This window comes from Scatophagus argus, chromosome 5, assembly GCF_020382885.2.
Source record: "Scatophagus argus isolate fScaArg1 chromosome 5, fScaArg1.pri, whole genome shotgun sequence".
In the NCBI taxonomy this organism is placed as follows: Eukaryota; Metazoa; Chordata; class Actinopteri; family Scatophagidae; genus Scatophagus; species Scatophagus argus.
The window spans coordinates 15,838,515-15,860,485 of record NC_058497.1 but is presented as its reverse complement, the minus strand read 5'-3'; the positions used below and the strand labels follow the sequence as shown (position 1 = coordinate 15,860,485).

The 21,971-nt window shown below is 42.7% G+C and overlaps 2 protein-coding genes across 5 annotated transcripts; one reads left to right on the top strand and one right to left on the bottom strand.

Moving 5' to 3' along the window:
- Positions 1-1,204: 1,204 nt before the first annotated feature.
- ppm1na (protein phosphatase, Mg2+/Mn2+ dependent, 1Na (putative)) lies at positions 1,205-5,968 on the bottom strand. Its single transcript, XM_046389176.1, has 5 exons — positions 5,563-5,968; positions 4,011-4,582; positions 1,688-1,805; positions 1,484-1,598; positions 1,205-1,395 (listed from the first exon to the last, which is right to left on the bottom strand). The coding sequence occupies exons 1-5, from the start codon at positions 5,966-5,968 to the stop codon at positions 1,305-1,307; spliced, it is 1,302 nt and encodes a 433-aa protein (XP_046245132.1). The 3' UTR covers positions 1,205-1,304.
- rtn2a (reticulon 2a) lies at positions 5,963-21,750 on the top strand. 4 transcript variants are annotated; one of them, XM_046389173.1, is made up of 11 exons: positions 5,963-6,101; positions 8,948-9,314; positions 10,318-10,371; positions 10,778-11,359; positions 12,149-12,352; positions 16,649-16,856; positions 17,412-17,550; positions 19,661-19,730; positions 20,344-20,390; positions 20,492-20,550; positions 21,257-21,750. In XM_046389173.1, exons 2-11 carry the CDS (start codon positions 9,284-9,286, stop codon positions 21,330-21,332), a joined length of 1,470 nt encoding a protein of 489 aa, XP_046245129.1. In that variant the 5' UTR covers positions 5,963-6,101; positions 8,948-9,283; the 3' UTR covers positions 21,333-21,750. The 4 variants fall into 4 exon arrangements, with proteins under 4 accessions (XP_046245129.1, XP_046245128.1, XP_046245130.1 ...); XM_046389172.1 differs by having other exon boundaries at positions 12,146-12,352; XM_046389174.1 differs by lacking the exon at positions 8,948-9,314 and having other exon boundaries at positions 12,146-12,352.
- The last annotated feature ends 221 nt before the right edge of the window (positions 21,751-21,971 follow it).

Below are 21,971 nucleotides of genomic sequence, written 5' to 3'. Positions count from 1 at the left end.
ACACCGTACAGCCTCAGATTGTTTTTTATGTGTGCACAGGAAAGCAGGACATCAACGGAATAACACCTGAAATTATTCATAGAAACTAACTGACAGCTATTTTGATAATCTGACATCACAGTGCTGTTTTTTTTTTTTCTGATGAACAAAACAAACAATATGAAGATGTCACTTTGGGCTTTGAAGAACTCTGGTTGGAGAGCTGAATTAGAAAAATCACATCAAATAATCTTACTGTCCCACTGTATTTCCTACAGGGGAGCAACTTTTAAATCGCATGCTGACGTAACACATGACACGTCCACTCGACAAGTGCCACAGTGGTCCACGTTTAATGAGGTATGTGTGTGCTAATTCCTGGTAAGATCTCATCCTCTGCTCCCCTCCAGCCCTCTGGCTTTTTCCTCCTGCCTCTTTGTGTCTCTCGTTCTGTCATCGCTAGCCATGTCACCTCTGCTAGCTGGCAGCGTCGTGCAAAGTGTTTATTTACCGAGAGATGCTGCGTTTTCTCACGTGACTCCCTGATATGCATGTGGCACACGTGTGGGGTACATAAGTTCAGTCCGAATTGTTTTTATAAAGAATGCTTGTGCACATAAGGTAGCTGCCTGTCAGGCAACTTTCAGAGTAATGACACAGCCGGTATGTAATTTAAATTTCTGTTTTTAATGGAGCGGGAAACAAATGCTCAGAGAGAATATACGACACAAAGAATACTTTGATAGTTTAGAGCTCATCTAAAATAAAAGCTGGTCTCTATGGAGACGGTGAAGCCGGTGGTGATTGTGTTTCCACAGTTTTAGTTCGAGTCCTCCTCAGATCCTTCGATGTCCTGAAAAGCCACAACACAGTATTGTTGTTAATGAATATGTACATTTTAGACGTGTAAAAATAATTTTCCAAGATGCTTCTTTCCATGAGCAGCAAGTACTTTTATGACATTAACAAAAAGCATCCTTACTATACATTGTTCATGTAAATGAAGCATATTAGTGTAGTGAAAATAAACACAAATGATGATTATTTTCTTTCATACTTGATTAGCTGATTGCAACAAATTGAAAATGCTTGGACTGTTGTAAAACAAGACATTTAATGACACTTTGGACTCAAGGTTTTTCTACACATTCTGATGCTCTATAGAGAAAATGATTAATCTGTGAATTGAAAGGATAATCCACATATTAATCGGTAATGAAAATGATTTGTTGCAGCCCTAGAAAACAGTGAAAGTAAGCATATTATTGTGAGATAGTGGAGATTGTTTTTGTTGGCACTGTTGTTGTCATCCAGTGACATCCAAATCAAGTCACGTGACTCATCTGTCTCACCATTGGCTCCTGTGATCGGAGAGCCGTGACGTGTTTCTGATATGCGGAGATGATGCAGTCTCGTCTGCAATGGGAGGTACAGTCGTGTTACGTGAAAAGTTTTTCAGTTTTTGACTCCTCAGAAATGTTCTTGTGTGTTTTCTCAGACTCACTTGCTGGTGATGCCTCCTCCTGGAGGAAGGCCTGGCATCTCCTCCGCAGCCAGGAACTTGATAACATACAAAAGGTCAGGGTCCTCATCTCTGGACCTCATCAAGTGGATGATCTCTGCGGAGGGAGATTCAGATGGTTATAAATGAAGAAACTAAGATCTGAAGTGTCGAGTTTGTTTGTTGTGGACGTCTGGAGCAAATCACCTTCCACTTTGACATCAATCTGTTGCTCCAGCTCTGCTTCCTGCTGCAGTGCCTCCTGTGACACCTGGGGGGCGCCAGGGAAGCAGACAATGATGATGCTGATGTTATCCAGACTGCCCTGCAGAGGGAGACAGAGCACAGTAACATCAGACAAGCTGAAATGAAACAGTGGTGGAAGGTAAATAAACACATGAGATATTTCACTTTTTATCTCACTGCACTTAGTTGACAGTTACTGATCAGTTACTGTTGTACTGCATATTTATCTACTTTTTTAAAAATCCCTGCTTTAACCAGGTATTACGCAAAAAGATTTATGCTTATATGTTAATATGATCATATAACTCCAGGGTGGGTAAATGGACTACTTTTTCTGTTTGGTCACTTGATCACTTTGATTACTTGAAATCACTTGAAATGTTGAAAGGGAAAGTAGAGGACTGAGGGCCGTGTCGGGATGGATGGATGGATGGAGGTGTATTTTGGTTTGGACAGAAGATATTAATGTGGCGTCACAGTTAAGCACTTAAAGAAAATGATGATATTCCTGATTTACAACCGCACTACTTTTACAAACGACATCTACCTGTGAAATAGAGCTTTGCGGATATGTGCACATGTCAGAAGACGTGCCAAAACTGCTACAGAGTCGCTCAAATGTGAAGTCATTGCAGTTTTACAACCATCAGCCTGTTGCTTATGACATCAGCGAGGCTCAGTGTGTCCTGGAACATGCAGTCTTTTTAACAGTACAGTACTGTAAGCCTTTTGAGGTGAAATAAATAGCCGGCCAGGATAAAGCCTCTGATAAAGCCGGTGTGTATTGAGCAGTAACACCGAGCTCCCGTCAACAGACTCACATTCGGTCTTAATCCGAGCCATGCGTAGCATTTCTCCCCTCCCTCCATCGCATGTCCCCAGCATGCCTTACTGCAGCTATTTATAGGGCGGGCTCAGGGCTCAGGGCTCGTCAGTACGCAGACGGCCAGTTATTGACAAGCAAGAAGAAGAAGAAGAAGTGCAGGACAAATCTGCTTACGTAACAGCGTCAGAGTAATTCCTGCTCACAGAGACCCTGCCCACACCCCCCCTCCTCTTAATGTAAAGGTCCCCATTCATAAATCCTCCTGTTGTAACACTGTGGGTTGTAAAGCTGAGTAAGGGGAAATGGAGAAGAGTAGGTGAATTACAAGTTTTTCATTAAATTGCAGTATAGTAAAACGTAAGTGAAAACAGTATATGAGTTACACTCACATTTGAGAATGTGGAAGCTACTATGACAAATGAATGAGAAAATGAGACAAAAACTTTTGACTTGACATTGATATCTTTGTCCATGCAGCATATGTAAATGTAACCTCCTGTGTTAGTGCATAATTCACATTCAAGTTTGACGCATAAATTGTAGAGCGAGTTTTTTCCCCTCCTGCCAGCCGCTGTGCTGTGTTTATGGTACCGTATTGAACTTTAGTACTTTTGTGGTAGTACTCAAAATGTGTTACTATAAACTGTCGCATATTTCTATATTTCTATCCTTTGTTTAGATGGTTCCTGACTTTAATCCAATTTTAAACCATTTTAATTTAGGCAACATTTGAGAACTCTTGTATTACATTTTTTAAAGGCATATTTAGACTTCAGCACTCTCCCCCATTCAGTCCAGGCCCTTTAGTAGCTCTTCTGGAGTTTTTTATTGTATCGCTCAAACTTCCCCTGCACATAGAGTTAGATACATGTGTAGATTTTAATTATTTTAATCACCTTAAGGACTTCTCGTCCATGTTAGATCAAAAACTTGGATTGGAAATTCATTCCTGACCCTGAGAACAATAGTTGACAAAACCATCTCACCATTCAGTTCTGTTTAGTATGTCCATAGAACCTCAGAGCTTTTCATTGTAATTGGTTTAATTTTTTCTCACGGTCAAAAGCTCCAAAACTAAATGGAAGTTGAGGTGATATCAGGTATTAAAATTGCGCTATTGGTAGTAGAACTTGGTAATGAAATTGGCAGCAGTGTTGAAAATGTACAAACTATACCCCTTGTTAGTCATGGCTGCGACTAAGCTGATCCACATGCTTTTATCCTGTGGTACCATCTTCTTCCTCACACTTATCTTCAATTCAGTTTTCCAGTGTGTTTGCCATTCCAGTGATCCATCCAGAATCCGAAAGTTTAATTCCCACTCAATCTTTAACCATACAAGGATTAAAATCTGAAAGTTAAAGTCTATCAGTATCAGAATCATTCATCGAAGCCTGTCGTTTTTCTTCTTATATACATGCAGCTTGTTTGAATGCTGTTGTGTTGAAGACGTCTCACCTTATAGAGGCAGAGGTCAATGACCTGGCTGCAGATATCTCTCAGGTCGTCGCACACCTGCAGGCGGCTGCGCACAAAGGCACACAGTTCCTCATTGCCAATGGCGTCCCACACACCGTCACATGCTAGGATGAGGAATTCGTCTTCGGGCGTCCTCTCCAGCTCGTACACCTCTGGCTCCGGGGACACCAGCTGCTCTGTCTGCGGCCTCCAGTCTACCTCCTTGAAGTCAAAGTCCCCCAGTGCTCTGGAGACGGCCAGCGATCCGTTGACTCTCTGTAGGGTCACCGAGCCGCCAGCGTTCTGGATGCGCTCCTTTTCTCTGGGGTTAAACGGCTTGTGGTCCTCCGTGTAGAAGACCACCTGGCCGTTATGGCAGAGCAGGGTGCGAGAGTCCCCGCAGTTGATGAAGTAAATGTAGCGCGGTGAGATCAAGACTGCTGCTGCAGTGGAGCCGCTGCGGTCCCAGTTGTCCTGACGAGCCAGTTTGTGCATGTGGCGATCAATGTCCAGGAAGCCTTCACGGATCCCCTCCTTCACCTGCTCGGGGTCCTCACTTGCTTTAATCCCACCTGTGAGAAATGAAGGGGACACATTTGTTTTCCGAGACAGATTCACACCATACTGTGTAGTTTCTGGCACTGCTGTGTTGTTTGGTTTGAGGCCAACACACATGGACCCTGGTACCATGAAAACCAGGGTCCTATGTTTAATGTGTGAGATGCCTGGCTCCAACATTAAACAGCATAATGGAAGGTCAGAGTATTAAGATGGCCTCTGCAGACAGAAGATATCATATGTTTTGTTGGATTAACACTGTGGCCCAGTGCAGCAACATGGCTGACACACTGAGGCTGATTGTTAAGTATCAGATATGATTAAGAGCTGGATTTGTTAAACCTTTATTTAACCAAGAGTTACAGACTAAAGATTACAACTTTACACGTAATTGTGATTATTAATCTTCTCTCATATGGCTAACCAATCAGTTCACGGCTCAAAATGTCAAGTATAAAATCTGACATCTGAATGTCAGCCGCTGCGTTTTGATCCCCAAAATTTGTTTCAGGTCTGTTTGACTCTTGAACCTTCTTCATTACTTATTTTGCTGCTGTAAAACAAAAATGCTGTTTCGAGAAATGACAAATTGTAGGTTTTTATCAACCTTCAGTATTGTATATATGTGGTTGCATGTTATATTTTCATGGTAATCTCACCCTTAATGCATTAGTCTGCTCTTAATCAGCGACTTTCATGGACTTACAAGTCTCTTTCCAGGCTCAAGACAGTCCCATCAAAGGGTTTGTTTGTGCAAATTTATCATGGTACGGTATGAGTACAGTACTTAATTTTGACTGCAATACATAGAAGTCTTTTTTTTTTGCAGCACAAAATATACAAATGCATTTTCACTCTGTATGATCAAGAGCTGGATGTCATAAAACAGGAAGTACTTCCAATCGTGTAATTACCATCTTAGAGGATGTCTATTGCTACAGTACAAATCATAACCATCTTGAATAATCATCATTAGTCACTAATTGTCCTGTACCTGTTGCCAAGATGTGTTCCAGCAGGTTTCTGGAGCAGTACTGTGCCACAGTGGTGCCTGCATGTCCATCAAAAACAGCAAAGTATCCCCACTCTGTCAGCTCTCCTCTCAGCTGTGGCATGCAGGTGTGGGCATCCTCCATCTGAGCCCTCCAGCCCTGCATGCTCGCCACGGCATAGTTCACCTCCGACTTAGAACCCCCCTCTGACACGTATTTCTCCAAGATGGGACGCTCCAGGTACGGACTCGGCATTGAGTCGTCCTCATCCAAACCGTCCTCCTCCCCAGGCCCGGTTTCCCTGGCCCCCCCTTTGAAGAAGAAGGTGACCATCTTCTCTGTCTCTCTGACCAGCTGCCGGAGAAAAGAGGGCACCTCCACGTTGCTGGCTCGCCTGGCCGTCCTCATGACCCCGCGGAGCCTGTGCTCAAGCTTCCTGCTCGACCTGGCAGCAGCCCGTCTCCTCCTGGTGCCCCGCCTCCGGCCCTGTCTTTTCCGCAGCAGGTCCAGCGCAACAGTTAAGCTTCGGCTCACTGAGCAGGTAAAACAAAAAGAGACTTCAAATAAGAATTAATCCTTTCAAATGGGAAACTGAGTTGGCTTTATGTTAAAAAATGATCCGGAACATTTTTGCATCCTTGCTTGTAGAGCATCCTGTCTTTTTTATTTGACAATAAGACCATAAAGTGTCTTCCCCTCTCTGTTTCCCTACATCACCCTCCACCTCCTCCTCCTCCTCCTTCTCCTGTATGCCTGTCCTGCATCAGCCTTGCACTTATACAGTATTGCCAATCTATTTCTGTTGATTTATCCCTCTGCTCTGCCCCCACCCGTTGCCTCTCTCCTGTGTCTTTGTAACGCGGCTGGATAATCACCCGGCTTGTGTCTGCACACAAGCATGGATTATGAGTACGACATTCTGCACAACACAGAGTGATGCCATAATCATCCTGGCTTGTCTGTATGGGGGTTTGATGTTTTATGGTCTTATATTGAGAGATTTTGAGTCAAAAATAACTAATAATTTGTGTTCATTCAGTACACAGTCAATTTGTCTTCTCTGAAGTACAGTCAGAGTAGTGAACACGACTGCATGTGTGTTTCTATTGAAAAGGTATGGGACTTTTTGACATAGAGGAAGACCTTTATGTGTATTGGATTGAGGTCCAGAGTGAACGGTTGACCTTTAGAAACAGCAATTAACAAACAGGCATGTAAATGTCCATTTAATAGCTGTTCTTGATCATGTCACATGGTCTTCACGAGCAGAGGAAGTGTGTCCAGCTGCACCGGTGCTCCCAAATCCACAAATAAACTTTGAAACATTTAATGTTTCAAGGTTTATTCTTGGACTTCAGCACGGACAAGAAGTCCTTAAATTGCTCCAAAAAGGAAACAGAAGAAAAGAAAGAATGAACAGCTGTTTTATATCTTTGGGCTTAAATGAGGTTTTCCACTCTCATAATGTGTTATAAACATCGTGACCTCTGCTGCATGGATAACCTGTCTAACAAACAAAGAAGTATTTTAACACACTAAGTCATTCATAGCCACAATTATGATTATTGCTACAAATTAATTTCTTAATCAGTTAGTAATAGTTCATGGCCCCTGAACAGATAAGCGGTATAGAAACTGGATGGATGGATGGATTATAAATGCAACATTTTCAGTCTGGCAGACCTTATCAGGCTTTTATTTTTTCACTCTGTGCTTTCCCTTTTAACTTTGGTGGCTGGAAGTTTTACTTTAACTGTTTCATAATTACTAAAAAAACATTTTCCAAACTGCTGGACATGTTGAAAATGTTGAATATTTAAAAATGGTAATAATAATGATAATAATAATAATTGCTACGCCTATTTATAACTTTACATTTACTATATTATTCACACAGTTTCTGATCAGCTTGAGTGATTATCCTGTTTATAGTTCACCTCACTGAACACCACTTTTTTGTGATTACCAAGCTACTAAATGGAGATAAAGGTGAGATTGTTTCTTGTAGTCTGGCTTCTGGACTCATTACATCCGCAGTTTGTCTGCCACCATTGTGTTTTCTGTTTCGGGTCAAATAGCAACTTATTTGAGATTTAAATGCTCCATTCCAACATTTCAAAATTAAGAAATAGAAGACAATATAGAAAATACACGTATAAATGTGATTTGAAAAGAATGAAATAAAACAGAACTGAAGAAGAAGCGATACATAAAACAGAATACATCTGTAGAGAATATATATGCTGACATACTCAAACTCATCCTGACTTGTATGTGACTCCGTGTTGTCCCTGCATGACAGCTATGTGTCTTAATCTCATTAACTGCTGAGTATTTGGAGCTCCCAACCTGGTTTACATGTATGGCCTCTTGAGGTGTAATAGTGTTAAGGACTGTATGTGCGTGATTATCTATCTATAAGCAGGACTAAACCTTTTGTCAGCTGATGTTGGTCTCTGTCGTCAGTGTTTCAGGAAGAAGTGTGTTTGTTTACCTTTATTTATTTAGAATGAGCACATGCGCAGCAAACAGGATGGCACAGGAAGTCGATTGTCCTTTGACTGTCTTGATTTAACGTGACAAGCCATAAACAGTCAGCCCTTTCAACTGAGCTTCACTCAGGACCACAATGCATGATCAAAATACTGTCTGTTAATATAACATTTTTTTGACTCTGAATTATTTTTAATATTTGTCAGTCATCAGAGCCGTGTGGTCTCTTCATGTGATATTTACTGTGATGTACGCAAGCCTTTATTTGGAGTAGGTTTTACACTTTATTTCCATTAACACTGACTTAAATCATAATTCTTTAATTTATTTCTGGATGCATTATTGTAACTTAAAGTTCCAGTTATATCTTGAAATGAAATTACAGAGAAATGTCAGTTACAGAGCCATGTCTATCTAAAATATGCTTCTGTGGTTCATGAATTAGAATTTTATTATTATTTATCTTTCAAAAGTTACATTGTCTTCCTTTAAACGTCCTCTACTGCATTTGTGCCTTACTTAAAAGACGATTTGTGCGGTAGCATACAGCGCCTCAGTGCTGCCCCCTACTTTTCACTGTTGCACAGGCCTCACTTCTCAGTGTAAAAAAAAAAGAAAGAAAGAAAGAAAAGGTTTTAGTTGAGGCTGTTTATCATTTGTACTTCAAGATTTTATGTTGAATTTTGGTGTGGCTTGTTTGAGCAATAGTTTTTGTACATGAAATTGGGATGTGATATATATTATTAAAACAATGAAGCAGAGAAAACTCACATGCTTGACCCTGGCTGGACCTTCGTTCTGTCCTTCCCAGCTTCTAATAGGTCCTTCTCTCTGAATGATTTGTATATGCTTGTGTTATACATTATTAATGACTTATTACTCCCTCTCTTACAGCATGGCCCTATAAGATCATGAGATGAGATCACATGACGAGGAAGAGAGAAAGAGAGAGAGAGACAGAGAGACAGATCGGCTGCGAATGGGAGACGAGTTCGGACAGACACAGGGACACTGGAGAGTACATTACAGTCAGAACGATGCAAGAGGAGATGAAGGGAGGAGGGAGTATGGTGGAGCGAGGCTGGCAGGGCGGGGCTGCTGTGTGACAGAGCGGGAGGCAGGAGAGTGAGGAAGCTGTTCACCAGACGAGGGTGGGGGGGGGTGGGAGGAGGAGGAGGAGGAGGAGGGGGGCTTCCAGACTGGATGGGCCCAGCGATGCCTTGATGGAGTATGGGCCAGGTTTTAGGATTCTCCCACTGCCGTGAGTGTGCTTTTGTTCCGCTGTTTCCATCTGTGTGTCTGTGTGCGAGGTCTGTTTATGTCACTGTTGATATATTCCAGCTCAGCATCTTTTCTTGCTAACTGCTGTCGGCATCGTATGTGTTAGCTCACCCCCCTAGTCCACTCCCCTCCCCTCTTCTGCCTACTCTCCTCTTTCCTGCTTCTACCTTTGATAAACACATGGCTGCATTGATGGAGGCAGTGCAGAGGGGAAAAGACCTTTTCTGTTGTTGCCTCCCGTTGATTTGTAGATGTTTGTGTGGTCGTGTGCGAGCAGGCTTTGCAGGCAGCTTGTTGAGAATGCAAGTTGTTTCTCCCTAAAAGCCTCTGTTGTGCTGTCATCTCTGTGTTTCACCTCATATTTTGGTTACAATTTAACACCCGGTATTGTCTGTTGTGTTTAAATTTAAGTGCTTTAGGATGATTTGCATGTGTTCGCATATGAAAAAGAGAATAAGCTGCGTACTTTGCTCAGCTTGGGGTTGTTTTATTAGCAGATCTCATGCTGGCTGTCCAATGTAACGAAGGCCTTTACTGCTGCTAGTTTAACTATGTAAAGAAATGAGTGTGTGTGTGTGTGTTCACTGACCTACACGCAGATAAAATTGTCGTGCTGTTTTAAACTGCAGTCGACATACACATGGTATTACATTTGGGGGGCATGAAATCTTGTTTTGTATAGATGTTGATATTTGTTGATTGGCTCAACCACCAGTATTTCAACGTGAAATACGATGAAAGACAGCACTCGTTTGTTTCTGTTCGCTGCTGTAACCCTTAAAAAATGATTCATATCAAGCCACTGCAGTGTTTGTTGGGGCTTTCGTGCTGTTAATCATTTCACATTAGTTCACCTACGTAGAATGTGTAGAGAAGCCCGTGTGTGAGATGGTTTTAGAGCATATACAAAGCATCAACAACACATTTCTGGCAATCTTTTGCTGCTGTTTACTACATTGATGTAAAATGTTGTCTTCTTTCAGAGGAATATGGCTCTGTGGCGTCCACTCCAGACTCGACACCTCCATGCACTGATGGTAACGATGCAGATGCTTTGTCACTTTGTTCATCCACTGAGAAGTTCTTATAAAATGAGAGACTGCTGCTTCCTGAAAGCCCTGCTTTTGAACTTAACAGCAGAAGAACACCTCTCTCACATCTAAAACACTAGCGCTGAAGATCCACAGGAAGACACAGGAGTACGTTTTGATCACAGCCGCAGTTGTGACGGAGGGATGTTTATGTATTTCTCAAAGAGGATTTCGTTCACTTTAGATGTCACACATGGCTGCTTTCATCTGACAAATCTATTAAAGGCAAAATCTCTGTCCTTGTATGGCACTGATCTAAAACACACACTGTTAGCAGCAGTCTCTATAATTTATATTAAGGCCTTTTCTTTCGCTGGGGTGACCACATTTCTTTGTTTTTGTCTCCATTCAGGCGGAAATGAGGAGTCTGAGATGTGCGAGCTGCAGACAGCCAGGGAATGGTCTGACGATGAGATGGGGGGAGATGGAGATCCAGATGATGACGAGGGACTGGCTTCATCCCCGTCCATCTGGGGAACGCCACGTCAGAACTCCTTCGAGCTGACTTTCTCTTACATCGCCATCGCCGAGGCCGAAGCGGTGGGAGCCGTGCGACACCTTCGTGACCGACGCAGGGGAGGCGGCTCCAGGGGAAGTCGCACCCCTTTGATCCGCACGGACACCCTGGAGACGCTGTTGGACTCTCCTGATGTAGACTGGGACCCTGACGCCTTCCTCAGTCAAGAGCAAGGAGAGGAATCATCCGTGAGAGGAGAGCAGGAGATGGTGGAGGCGAGGACAGCGGGTGCAGCAGTGAGGGTGGAGCACCACAGACAGACTGAGACTGTTACAATCCAGCCCTCTCCCCAAACTCTGGACCCAGACACTCAGGGGAGGGACGCAGGACTCCAAAGAGAGGAGACTTCGAGCAGTCAGACTGTCCAGCCTCCCTCTATGTCTCCGTCCTCCCAGAGCTCCTCACAGATGCTTCAGGGTGAGAAACAGGAGGAAATGCGTCAAGAGGTTGTTTTATTTCATAGTGGAAGACTAAAAGAGGCAGTGAGATGGAAAATTCACACAAACACTACTTTGAGTGGTAGCTTCTCAACAAGAAAACGTAAAAAAATATAATTTTGATTTTCACTGAGTATTGTGTCTTCTCCCTTCTTCTTGGCACTTGTACATTCTTTCTAATTCCACTTGCTAATTATTGTCAAGCCATGAAATGCCAGAAGCTGGTCAGATAATCTGACTTGTATCTAATCTGAATTATATTTTCTTGAGGCGGATTGACCAGACATGTCTGCAAGTGAATGGTGTCCGAAAGTCAGTGGGACTATTCAGAAAAGGACATTTTATGATCTCACTGTGTGGGTATGTTCTAGCTTGTGTCGCACCTGGGAAAACCAAAAATATGACAAATCACACGTGATTTTTGGAAATGTTTAAATGTATAAGCAGCCCACCTTTTTCTTCAATCCATATCATTTATATGTGAAATGATATGTTCATGGTGCTGTCCGCAATCATTTTTCAGGTGAACCAAACCTGTTTATTACCAACATTTTCAAGGTGAAATAATTTATTTGGGAAAATTAGTTTACTTTATTGTTGGTTTCAGTTTCTATATTACTCTGATATAAGAAAGGTGGTCAAAGAAAACAGCGAAACACAAATGTTGCTGTCCAAATTCTTTGGTCAGTAGTCTGAGCTCGAGCTGACTGTGCAGCAAGTCAGCGGTGATGTCATCATGATAGTGACATCTTCTTCTGTCTCCCAGCAGCAGCCTCACCGACCCCCGAGCCAGAGTCTCCCGTCACCAGGGAAACCATTTCAGTCAAGCTGCTTACATCTGTGCGACCCAGAGGCCCGACGTCCTCGTCACCAGCTGCCATTGGTCTAAACTCTCAGGAACAGCTGGTCAGCGATCACTGGTTTTCAGCCCTCAACCTATCAGAGGACCCAAGAGGATGCACCTACATAGCAGGTACAAGACCCACATCCACAGTATCTAAACACTCTCATTCATGTGGCCAGCGTCCTTTCGCCCCACCTCCCATCTCCCTTTGTCTTTGTCTTGTAGCTGAGATGCTGTCTTTGAGCCTGTTAATCAATACTTTAAATAAAGAAAATATCAGATTTCAGGAGGAGCATGAAGACAAAGACAGGCCACAGTAACCGTCGCTCTGCGTTTCAGGAGAGATATTTTAATTGTAGGGAAAGCAGTCCTGGCATTTGCTTACTTTCTGCACACAGTGGCTGCTGATGTCATTATGTATAACTGTTTGACACACAGTGTGTGTGTGTGTGTGTGTGTGTGTGTGTGTGTGTGCAGTTTCTTTATAGGCAGGTTTGTGGGAGTTTGTAGGCACTTTGGAAGCAAGAGAAAGGGAGAAAGACAACAAGGCAGATAACATCCTGTCTTCCAACTTGATGGCATTTTAAGTGCACCTTCAGTGGAGTAGAGCTCAGTCTTATTTTAGTGAAAGTGTGTGTGGGCGGTGTCGGGTAAACCCCTCAAGCCGCTGATGAATGGGTGGTCGCAGGCTGATGACAGAGTTTAAGGTGTCCTGAATAAATAGCACATGAGCATCTATTGGAGCATCGTATTTCTTCTGGTTTTATCACTCGTATTAGAGGCTGCATATCAAACCTCACTGCTTTTTTTGGAAACTGAAATGTGTCTCTAGCCCAGAGTAGCAACCTTTGTCTGAATCATAATTCAGATTCTCGTCCAGCTGATTGTATTTAGACAGCATTTAAAATTTTAAAAGCTTTGTTCCTTTAATTAAAAGAAAAGTTGGTATCAAATATCAGGCATCACATTGGCATTCATATCAAAGCGTTTAAATGATAGCAGACCCCTCTTTTTGGTCTATGCAAGGAATCTGGGTACCTGAATACACGTGTTTCAGTTGTTCACTCCATACTAATGTCTTAATGTTGAGGTAAACAGCTCAAGGAAGTGAATCCTGTCCTTTAGCCTGGTGCCAGCATATATAACTTATACAACTTTATCTTAACTTCAAAGGAATACCATAAATACTGTTTCAGAATCAGCTTTTGCTGTTAGGAAGAAGTTCCGGTGATTTGTTTTATGAATTTCCTGTGGTCGTGTTCATGTCTTTATGTGTGAGGCTCTCGGGAGTCTTGAAGAGTGGTGGGCGGTGCTGTGAACAAGATTATTTTGGGCTGTCAGGCCTTTGGACTGCTGAGCGAGCAGAGGGTGGCCAAAAACAGCTCAGGCGGGCGAGGGGAGCACAGCAGGACATAGAGAGGGGCACAGGGTGTGAGGGGCAACGCTGCAGCGGCAACCAAAATGGCCAGTAAAGGTAAGTGCTTGGGCTTAAAGCGAAAAGAGGATCATTTCAGACTGTCCATCTACAGAGACTACGTTCGGGTATTCGTTTGCCGTGGCACTGACAGTAAAGAGCTGTGAGAAGGCAGAGCAAAGCCATACAGTCAAGTGTGAAGTGGCTGCAAACCACTTTGAGTCCTCAGCGGTGGATTGTTGTTGTAACGATGGGAAAGCTGGACTATCAGGGGACTGAAAGTGTGAATTAAGCGGATTTCCTGCTTCTCTGTGATCATTTGACAGGCGGCGTCTCTGAAGACGCCAGCTTCTGTCCGCCAGAGGCGTGCTTGGCTTTCGGCTGATGAACTGTTCAGATGCAGCAGGGCAGACTCTGTATCAGTCGCCTTAATTTGAATTAGCAGCAGTCATTCAAATTAGTAGAAACTGTCGTGTTGTGGTGTGCATCTTGCAGATGGGTAATAATAATAATTTGCCAGCTGGGTTAACTTAGATTTTGTTGTCTCCTCTTTGGGCTGAGGAGTCGACACCAGCGGGGACATTTCAGACTGGAGTACTATGTGATGAAGCCGACATAACCTGGGTCAAATGAAATGACCCGGATTGGCATGTGAAATGTCATGTGATTTATGTCTTTTGGTTAATTGGCTGGTTGGTTAATTGAACACTTTACTGGATTATTGATTCCCTTGAAGCAGTCACTTCCTCTGTACTCAATTACAAAATAAGTATAAGTAAGTAAATAAGTCAAATGATTTGCACACACACACACACACACACATTAAAGTAAAATAAAGTGAATTCTGCTGGTTTGGATTGTGTTATTGTGGTACAGATAATTTCCTAATATTTTATTTCAGCATTTTTAGAGTGGTGGTCAGTGGATGCATCTGAGTAATAATCGCCTTATTGATTACCCTTTAATGATATTAATGTAAGTACAATAGAATTAGTAGGGGTAGGTTATAGATGGCAGTAAAAAGAATTAAGATTTGGAAAGTCTGAAAGCCACACTAAGAGCACAGTTTTTATTATATCTATGAACGCAACAGTGTTAGGAAATATAAAATGCTTGTTTTTTCCTCCAAGTTATAGATAACGGCAGCTTATTTTTTGTTTTCAGAGAAATAGTTTAACATATTTGCTCTCTTGCTGAGAGTTATATGAAAAGATTGATACCATTCTCATATTGGGGCGTTACACTGAATTTGAATCCTGAGCTGGCAGTTAGCTTAGCCTAGCATGAAGACTGGAAACAGGGGGAAGCAGCTAACCTGTCTGAAGGTAACAAAAGCCACCCACCAGCACAGAGAAAGTTTGCTAACTTGTTATCTAGTCTTAAATATGACTCCAGGAAGACACTGTGTCCTACAGTGCCCATGTTTTTAGATATAGTGGTGAGTTTCATGTGTCCTTAATTTAGTAAAGACATTGTCCACTTAGTCACCTACCCTGGCGCAATGTGCTGACTAACCCTGTCCCCGAGTGACAACAGCACAAACAAACACATTGGACAGGTGTGCTCCAGGGGCATCATGGGTATTAACTGTGTGCGGTGATGCTTATAAATATCCCACCTGCTGTCAGTGCACTCTATTCAAAGAGGCTTCCCTTCACTCCAATGCTGTGGCTTTGCATTTCACTGAATGACATGCACAAAGAGCTGTTGTCTGACAGTTCTGCATCATACAGCGTACGTTGTAATTACACAACGCTGTGGCCTGTGTTGTACAGTTACTAGCTTTATTGTTGTCCGCTTTTTGTGATGTAACATAAAGGTTTTGTGTTATATAAAGAGAGAGAGAGAGATGTGGTGTCTGAAAGGATTCAAGCAGGATAAAGGAATCACATATATTCTGTATATATTTAAGTTGTCCGCTCTTTTAAAGCAAGCCCCCGATGGATGCCTCAGTCTCCACAGCAGCTGTTGCTGGGTGACCAGGAGGGTGTAGAAAGTGGCTTCTGATGGCCTGACGTCTGTCGGCAGGTGCTGTGAAAGGCTGCATTTAAATTTTGCTCTGACCGCTTGCCTCCCTCTTTCATTTGAGAGCTAAATTTAGCCCGGGTTGGAGCCTGACAAGTCATCTGTGTGTGTGTGTGTGTGTGTGTGTGTGTGTGTGTGTGTGTGCTGGAGGCTGGAAATCCCTCTCTGCCTCATGTCCACCTCTTCCACTCCTCTGGCCTCACTTCCCCTTCGTCCATATCAGTGTCAGATCTACTGTATCTTCCTGCCACTCTTCACCTCCCAAGTTCCCTCAAAAAACGAACGACCTTTTGGAAGGCCTGGAGGCCGAGTGATGTTGCCGCAGCTGCTCTGTGAAAACCGGGAAGGATGCTGTTAGTCACAATGCTGTAAGCTGTGTACAGCTCGGAAAATCACAACCAGCTTGTTTATGGTTTTTACACACATTTGACTTTAAAATTTAAGGTAGTACCAGAAATTTATTTGCCCTTGTAAAACACGAGAATTTAGACTAGAATATGATAAAAATAATAAATAACTGTAAAAATATACAGGTAGGAAATAATTAATTAAATTGAAAGTGCATTGATTGGCAAAAAGATGGCTGGTATCTTCACTTGGTCCGGGATGTTGTGGTGGATTCAGGTCTCTGTGAAAAAAAAACTGGGCTCTCTGGTCTCTGGTCCCATTTCATACATTTCACGCTCTTCCAACTGGACATCAGCCAGGAGCCGTCTGGGCTAACACGGCTGCCATCTTGGATCTCTTTCCTTTCCTGGATTGGAGCGGTGCAGCTGGTCTTTTTGAGTGTTCAAAAGGTGCTGTGGACAGTGGTCTTGCCAGACAGTCTGGTGCTCTTAATCCAAACCCTCTGCCTCCTTCTCCTGGTCATTTAATGCTATTTTTTCTACTCTATGCTTTATTCTTCTTCACCTCCTCCCTGTTGTCTTTTTCCCCATCCTGTCTTAACCTTTCCTTTCTGTGCCTCCACTCTCCTTGTCTTTCAGTGATGGACCTGATCTACTGGAAGGAAACCGAGCGAACCGGCATGGTGCTGACAGGGTTAGTGGTCGGTCTGCTGTCCCTGTTCCAGCTCAGCATCATCACCGTGGTCTCCACAGTCTCCCTCGCTGTCATGTGCTTCACCATCTCAGTGCGCATCTACTACCAACTCCTCTACGCCCTCAAATGGGGTGATGGAGAGCACCCCTTCAAGTAAGTGCGAGGAGAGCGGTCAAAACAGGGAAAAGAAAAATGATACAACACACAGAGGTGGATTCAGCTGAATCCAGCTTGTATGTTTGCTGCTCCTTTCACCTTTTGTTTTCTGTGCTTACACATCCAATAATAAAATATTCATTGGCTTCACCTATGGTCATTGATTGTTGTGTTGTTTCTATTAGCAAAGCTGGGGCTTCATTGAGTTTGAAGCAAATATAATAATTGTAAAAAAAAAAAAATAGCTTGTGGTAATAAGCAACATGTTGTATCAGTGTGTGCGTGTTTTTATGTTGAGTTTTTCTCAATGGACCACCAGTTTAAATATTTTCTTAATTATTGATCAGTGAGAGATAATTGAAAAGCTTTTGAGCTGATAGGAGTGACAGGAGGGGATTTATGTTTGGATTATTTTAAAGTGTTGCAGCCAGAGAACATGAATCACTGTGTCTTCAAGCGGAGATGACAGAAGGAAAAACACTCAGAAAGGCACAACAATGAACATTTCTGTGTTTTCTTTTGTTCTCTTTTTGTCGTCTCGTTTCCTCTCAGGTCATACTTGGACCTGGACATCAGTTTCAGTGGAGAGGAGGCCGACCTCTACATGCAGAAGGCCATCGTCATGGCTCTGTCCGCTGCTGACACTCTGAAGGGACTTTTTTTTGTTAGAAACCTCTTTGAGTCCCTTAAGGTGAGCTAATCTGTGTATCTGTTTGTATCTGTGTGTGTGTGTGTGTGTGTGTGCTCTGTTCAGTCTCTTACTCTCTTAATGACCTGTTCTCAGAGATTTGCTTCATCCTGTCCAGAACATCTTCCCTTCACTATCCCACATGTCAGTCTGTCTCTACGTCTCGACGTTCTGACAGCATCGCCGTCGACAGCCCTCTCGCTCATTATGCTACCTCAGAGCTCCTGAATCAGGGCAACATTACTGAATCTGTCATTCCCTGTAACATATTTTTGGTGATCAAGTGGAAAGCATTCCTTCCCTTTAGAAAAAAGAAAATCCTTTCGAATTAATTTGAATTGGTACTAACAGCACGACAAGCAGTCTGTCTGCCTCGCTTTTCTCAGCTGTGCTTTTCTTCCAGCCCCTGGGTAAGCTTCTCATGTTGACAGAGCCAAAGCATTATGTTAATGTTTATGAAGCCGAATAAATCTGTCAGGATCACATGTCATCACAAACACCCTGCGCCTTTTATTTAAACAGTTCTCAAATGACTTCAGGTTAATGTTGTTTCTCTGGAGGCTAATTCCAACTGTACTGCAGGTGTGAACTAGTTTATTATGACACAAGCACCTAGTGACTGTTTTTTCATAGTTATTAGATGGTGTCTGTGGCTCAGGTGGTGATCTGGTTATTAATCAGAGGATTGTTTGTTCTGTATCAAACGTATCTGCCCAGTTAATGTACTGGTTTTTTAATGTTGCATGGTTATATTATAGTAAAATGAAAAGAGCATCCACTATACTTGTTTTACTATAATTCACACAAAGAATGTTTGCTTTAGGTCAATAGATAAAACAAACAGGTATGTATGTTTACTGGGATTATTAAATGCTGACCTGTTGTGCACAAACCTCCTGGAGGTATATAATGATGCCGTGTAAATATTATCTCCTCACACAAATCTGCTAAAAAAAAAAGCCAGGGCCCTTATCACATGTGACCAGTGCTATGTTATGTTATTATGATTTCAACAGTAAGATCTGTTTAAATGTGACCGTTGCTCTGCCAGTTTTGAGTTGGATAATCAGATCAGATCAATCAGACTTTATTTAAACAGCGAAAGGGCCATTAAGATTATGCTTTCTGTTTTTCAAGGCCTGATGAAAATAAATGCACAACACGTAAAATATAATGATTCAGTCCAGGTATACACAACACATACATAACACAAATACAGTATAACAAACTGTAAACAATCAAAGAAAACACTTACATCCGTACAGCTCCAAGTCAGTCAGAAGGTTCCTCAATTGTGCAAAAGGAACCAGGTCTTCTCATTTTGCATGTTTCTGCAAATGGCACCGCTATTGTGGAGGATAATATTTACAAAGCCTCTTTCACAATGTCAGTATTACTATGATTTTCAGCCTTATTTAAAGTAAGATACTGAGCTAGTTTGCAAAGAAGAGTTTTGTAAATAAATAAAATTCATAAACCTTTCTGAACATTTCTAAAAAAAATAAATAAATGTGACCAAAATGTGATGTGATTTTTACTTTTCGATTCATTTGAAATTGATTGCCTTCAGTGAGTACAGACACTTGGATTGGGTGTTTGTTATTAGATCAAGACGGCTGTCACTAAAGCAGCATTTACCACACATCAGCAAAAATCAGCCCCCCTGAACCCTAATATGAGTACAGAGTAACTGTAATTAACAGCAGCAGTTTGGGACCAGACAGACTTCACAAATTCACAGTTAACGGGGCGTCATGAGCCCCTCAACCCCCTTAGACCTCACAGTGTCAACCCTGACCTGGCCGGTATGTGACATGGCACACAGGAGACTGTACGCAGATGCACCCAGATTCCTTTCCATGTGAGACAGGGGTGTCCCATATCAGGGCAACACTGGATCCCGCCTACAGCGCTGAGATATAAGGGGAAACACCCGTTCTGGTAGGCTCACGCTTGGAGCTCTTCTTCATTGAGGTGACAGTGACGTTAGTGTGGAGCCCTGATAGATATCCACAGTAGTACGGTGCAGGGGATTACGCAGTGGTGCTGCGTGATTTACTGCTTTCTGGGAATTCACTCTCTGTTGCTGTCCTTGTCTTTCTCTTGGTCTCAGCTGCTGGTTCTGCTGTACCTTGTGACGTACCTGGGAGACCTGTGCAATGGCCTTACTCTGCTCATCATCAGTAAGAAACAGACGCCATCTGTTGCAAATATGGAATTTGTTAACAAACTCTATATAGACAAAAGTATTGGGATGGCACAGTTTTTCAGGGGTTGGGCTCGGCCCCTTATTCCCAGTGAAGGGAAATCTTAATGTTTCAGCATATCAAGACATTTTGGACACTGCTGTGCTTCCAACTTTGTGGGCAACAGTTTGGGGAAGGCCCTTTTCTATTCCAGCATGACTGTGCTCCAGTGCACAAAGCAAAGTCCTCATGGTTGAATGAGTTTGATGTGGAAGAACTTGACTGAGTCCTGACCTCAACCCCATCCAACACCTTTGGGATGAACTGGAACAGAGATTATGAGTCAGACCTTTTCATCCAACATCAGTGTCTGACCTCACAAATGCTTTACTGCATGAATTGGCAGAAATTCACACAGAAACTTTCCAATCTTGTGGAAAGTCTTCACAGAAGAGTGGAAACTGTTAAAGCTGCAAAGCTGTGTGTATTTAGAATGTGATGTCATTAAAGTCAGTGTAATGATCAAGTGTCCCAATACTTTTGTCCATATAGTGTGCTGTATGGCCGTCACTTTAATTGCCCTACTCTTTCCTTTTTCTTTCTTCTCTAGGTGTGATTGCTCTCTTCTCTCTGCCACTTTTCTACAGGCAGCGCCAGGTAACGGCTCTCTTAATTGATGCTTTACACTGCGACTTTAGCTTGTCCTTTATTTCCATATCCATAAACATACATTTTTCTGTATTTCTGTTATTTCACAGGAGCAGGTGGACACCTTTGTTGCAAAAATCCAGGCCACCATTGACAACATCAAGGACTTGTGAGTATGGCGCCATCTTCTGGCAAAGTGTTGCCATCAACACAGGCCTGCTAGTATTTTGTTACGGAGGCGGTTATTAAGCGAGAGCAAGCAATTAAAAGAAAGCCTTCACCAATTTGACAACACAAGCGAAGAGTCTCAGAAACACTGCTGCAAAGTGAGAAGTCACAATCAAGTACACAAACATTCCAAGTAGCTCAGACAACACAGGAAACTGTTTCCAGGGGGCACAAAGGTGATGAACACCCGCAGACACAGCTGAGCTTTTTGAGTGTTGTATTCCAGCTGGACCTCGATAAGGCCCCATTTTTATCTTCTGTCATTCTCTCTTTAAGTTCTAGAATACATATACTTTTGTCGTTTACAGCATTGGGGCAGGATGTTTAGGTAATGCTCGTAAAATGTCTGCAAATTTGGGTCAAAACAAGCTACTTTGCAGACACAAAACAGAAACTACTTTTTTGTGCTAACCATTTGTCGAGCTTCTGTCACATTTATCTGGAGTTTTGGCTTAAGAAAAATAATATTCAAGTTGAATCCAGCGTGTCATAAACTTCATCTTCTTTGTGTTTGTTGATTAACATTGGCCATAAAAACAGCTTAAGGACTCCTTAATGCCAAGAACTGGACTTACTGCATACTACCTGGATTAGTGTATTGCTGGGACAGACCCTGACCTGACTACTCTTCCATTTCTCCTATACAGCTTTCAAAGACTTGCCCAGGGTGGCGGCCCCCCTCCTGACCCGACTCCCGGCGGCGCCAAACCCAAAATCCAGTAAACACTGACGGACAAGAACTTAAAGAAAAGCTCCCAGAGTTACAGGCTGTCACTCCGATGTCTTACCCAGCAGTCTGTGCTCAGAGCGCCAGAGAAAAGGAGCTCCAGAGACTGGGGGAGGGACGGGGGATTACTTTAACGGACAAAGACGAGGATCACGCATGGTACTTTATATTCTAACTGTATCTAAGTTATGGGATGAGAGGTTGGGCTTTGGGTTAAAACGTAATCAAGGTGTATGAATCCTGGATGAACTCTTGCTGCCGCTGTCATAGATGGAAGGATTCATCGACACAGCTTGCTGTATATGACCATCCCCAGAAATATTCCCTCTTTTTAATATGTCAAAAAAAAAAAGACTCAAGAAGTGTCTTTGATGGTTATGAGCTGCAGTCCAAATGAGGTACTAAGACCAGGAATGGAAAGTTCCCACACCGACAGCTTCTCATCTGAGAAAAGGGAAGTGAGTTGTGAAGGAGGTGTGGGCGAGGGGACAGAGACGGGCTTCATCTTTATTCACGGCACCATTCAACTGGCAATTAAGGACGCATGTGTCAGCACATGTACTTTTCTGAATGCATATTCGTTCTCATGACAGTTTACCTGTATGTATGCAAGCGTGAGTGTGTTTGTGTGTGTG

Excerpts from the sequence above, each read along its gene's own strand:
- ppm1na (XM_046389176.1), bottom strand. The coding sequence starts at position 5,968 with ATGAGGACGGCCAGGCGAGCCAGCAACGTGGAGGTGCCCTCTTTTCTC. Across the intron at positions 4,583-5,562 it reads GGAACACATCTTGGCAACAG|GTGGGATTAAAGCAAGTGAG; the intron begins GTACAGGACAAT and ends CATTTCTCACAG. Across the intron at positions 1,806-4,010 it reads TTGACCTCTGCCTCTATAAG|GGCAGTCTGGATAACATCAG; the intron begins GTGAGACGTCTT and ends CTCCCTCTGCAG.
- rtn2a (XM_046389172.1), top strand. The coding sequence starts at position 9,284 with ATGGGCCAGGTTTTAGGATTCTCCCACTGCC. Across the intron at positions 19,731-20,343 it reads CCTTACTCTGCTCATCATCA|GTGTGATTGCTCTCTTCTCT; the intron begins GTAAGAAACAGA and ends TTTCTTCTCTAG. Across the intron at positions 20,551-21,256 it reads ATTGACAACATCAAGGACTT|CTTTCAAAGACTTGCCCAGG; the intron begins GTGAGTATGGCG and ends TCTCCTATACAG.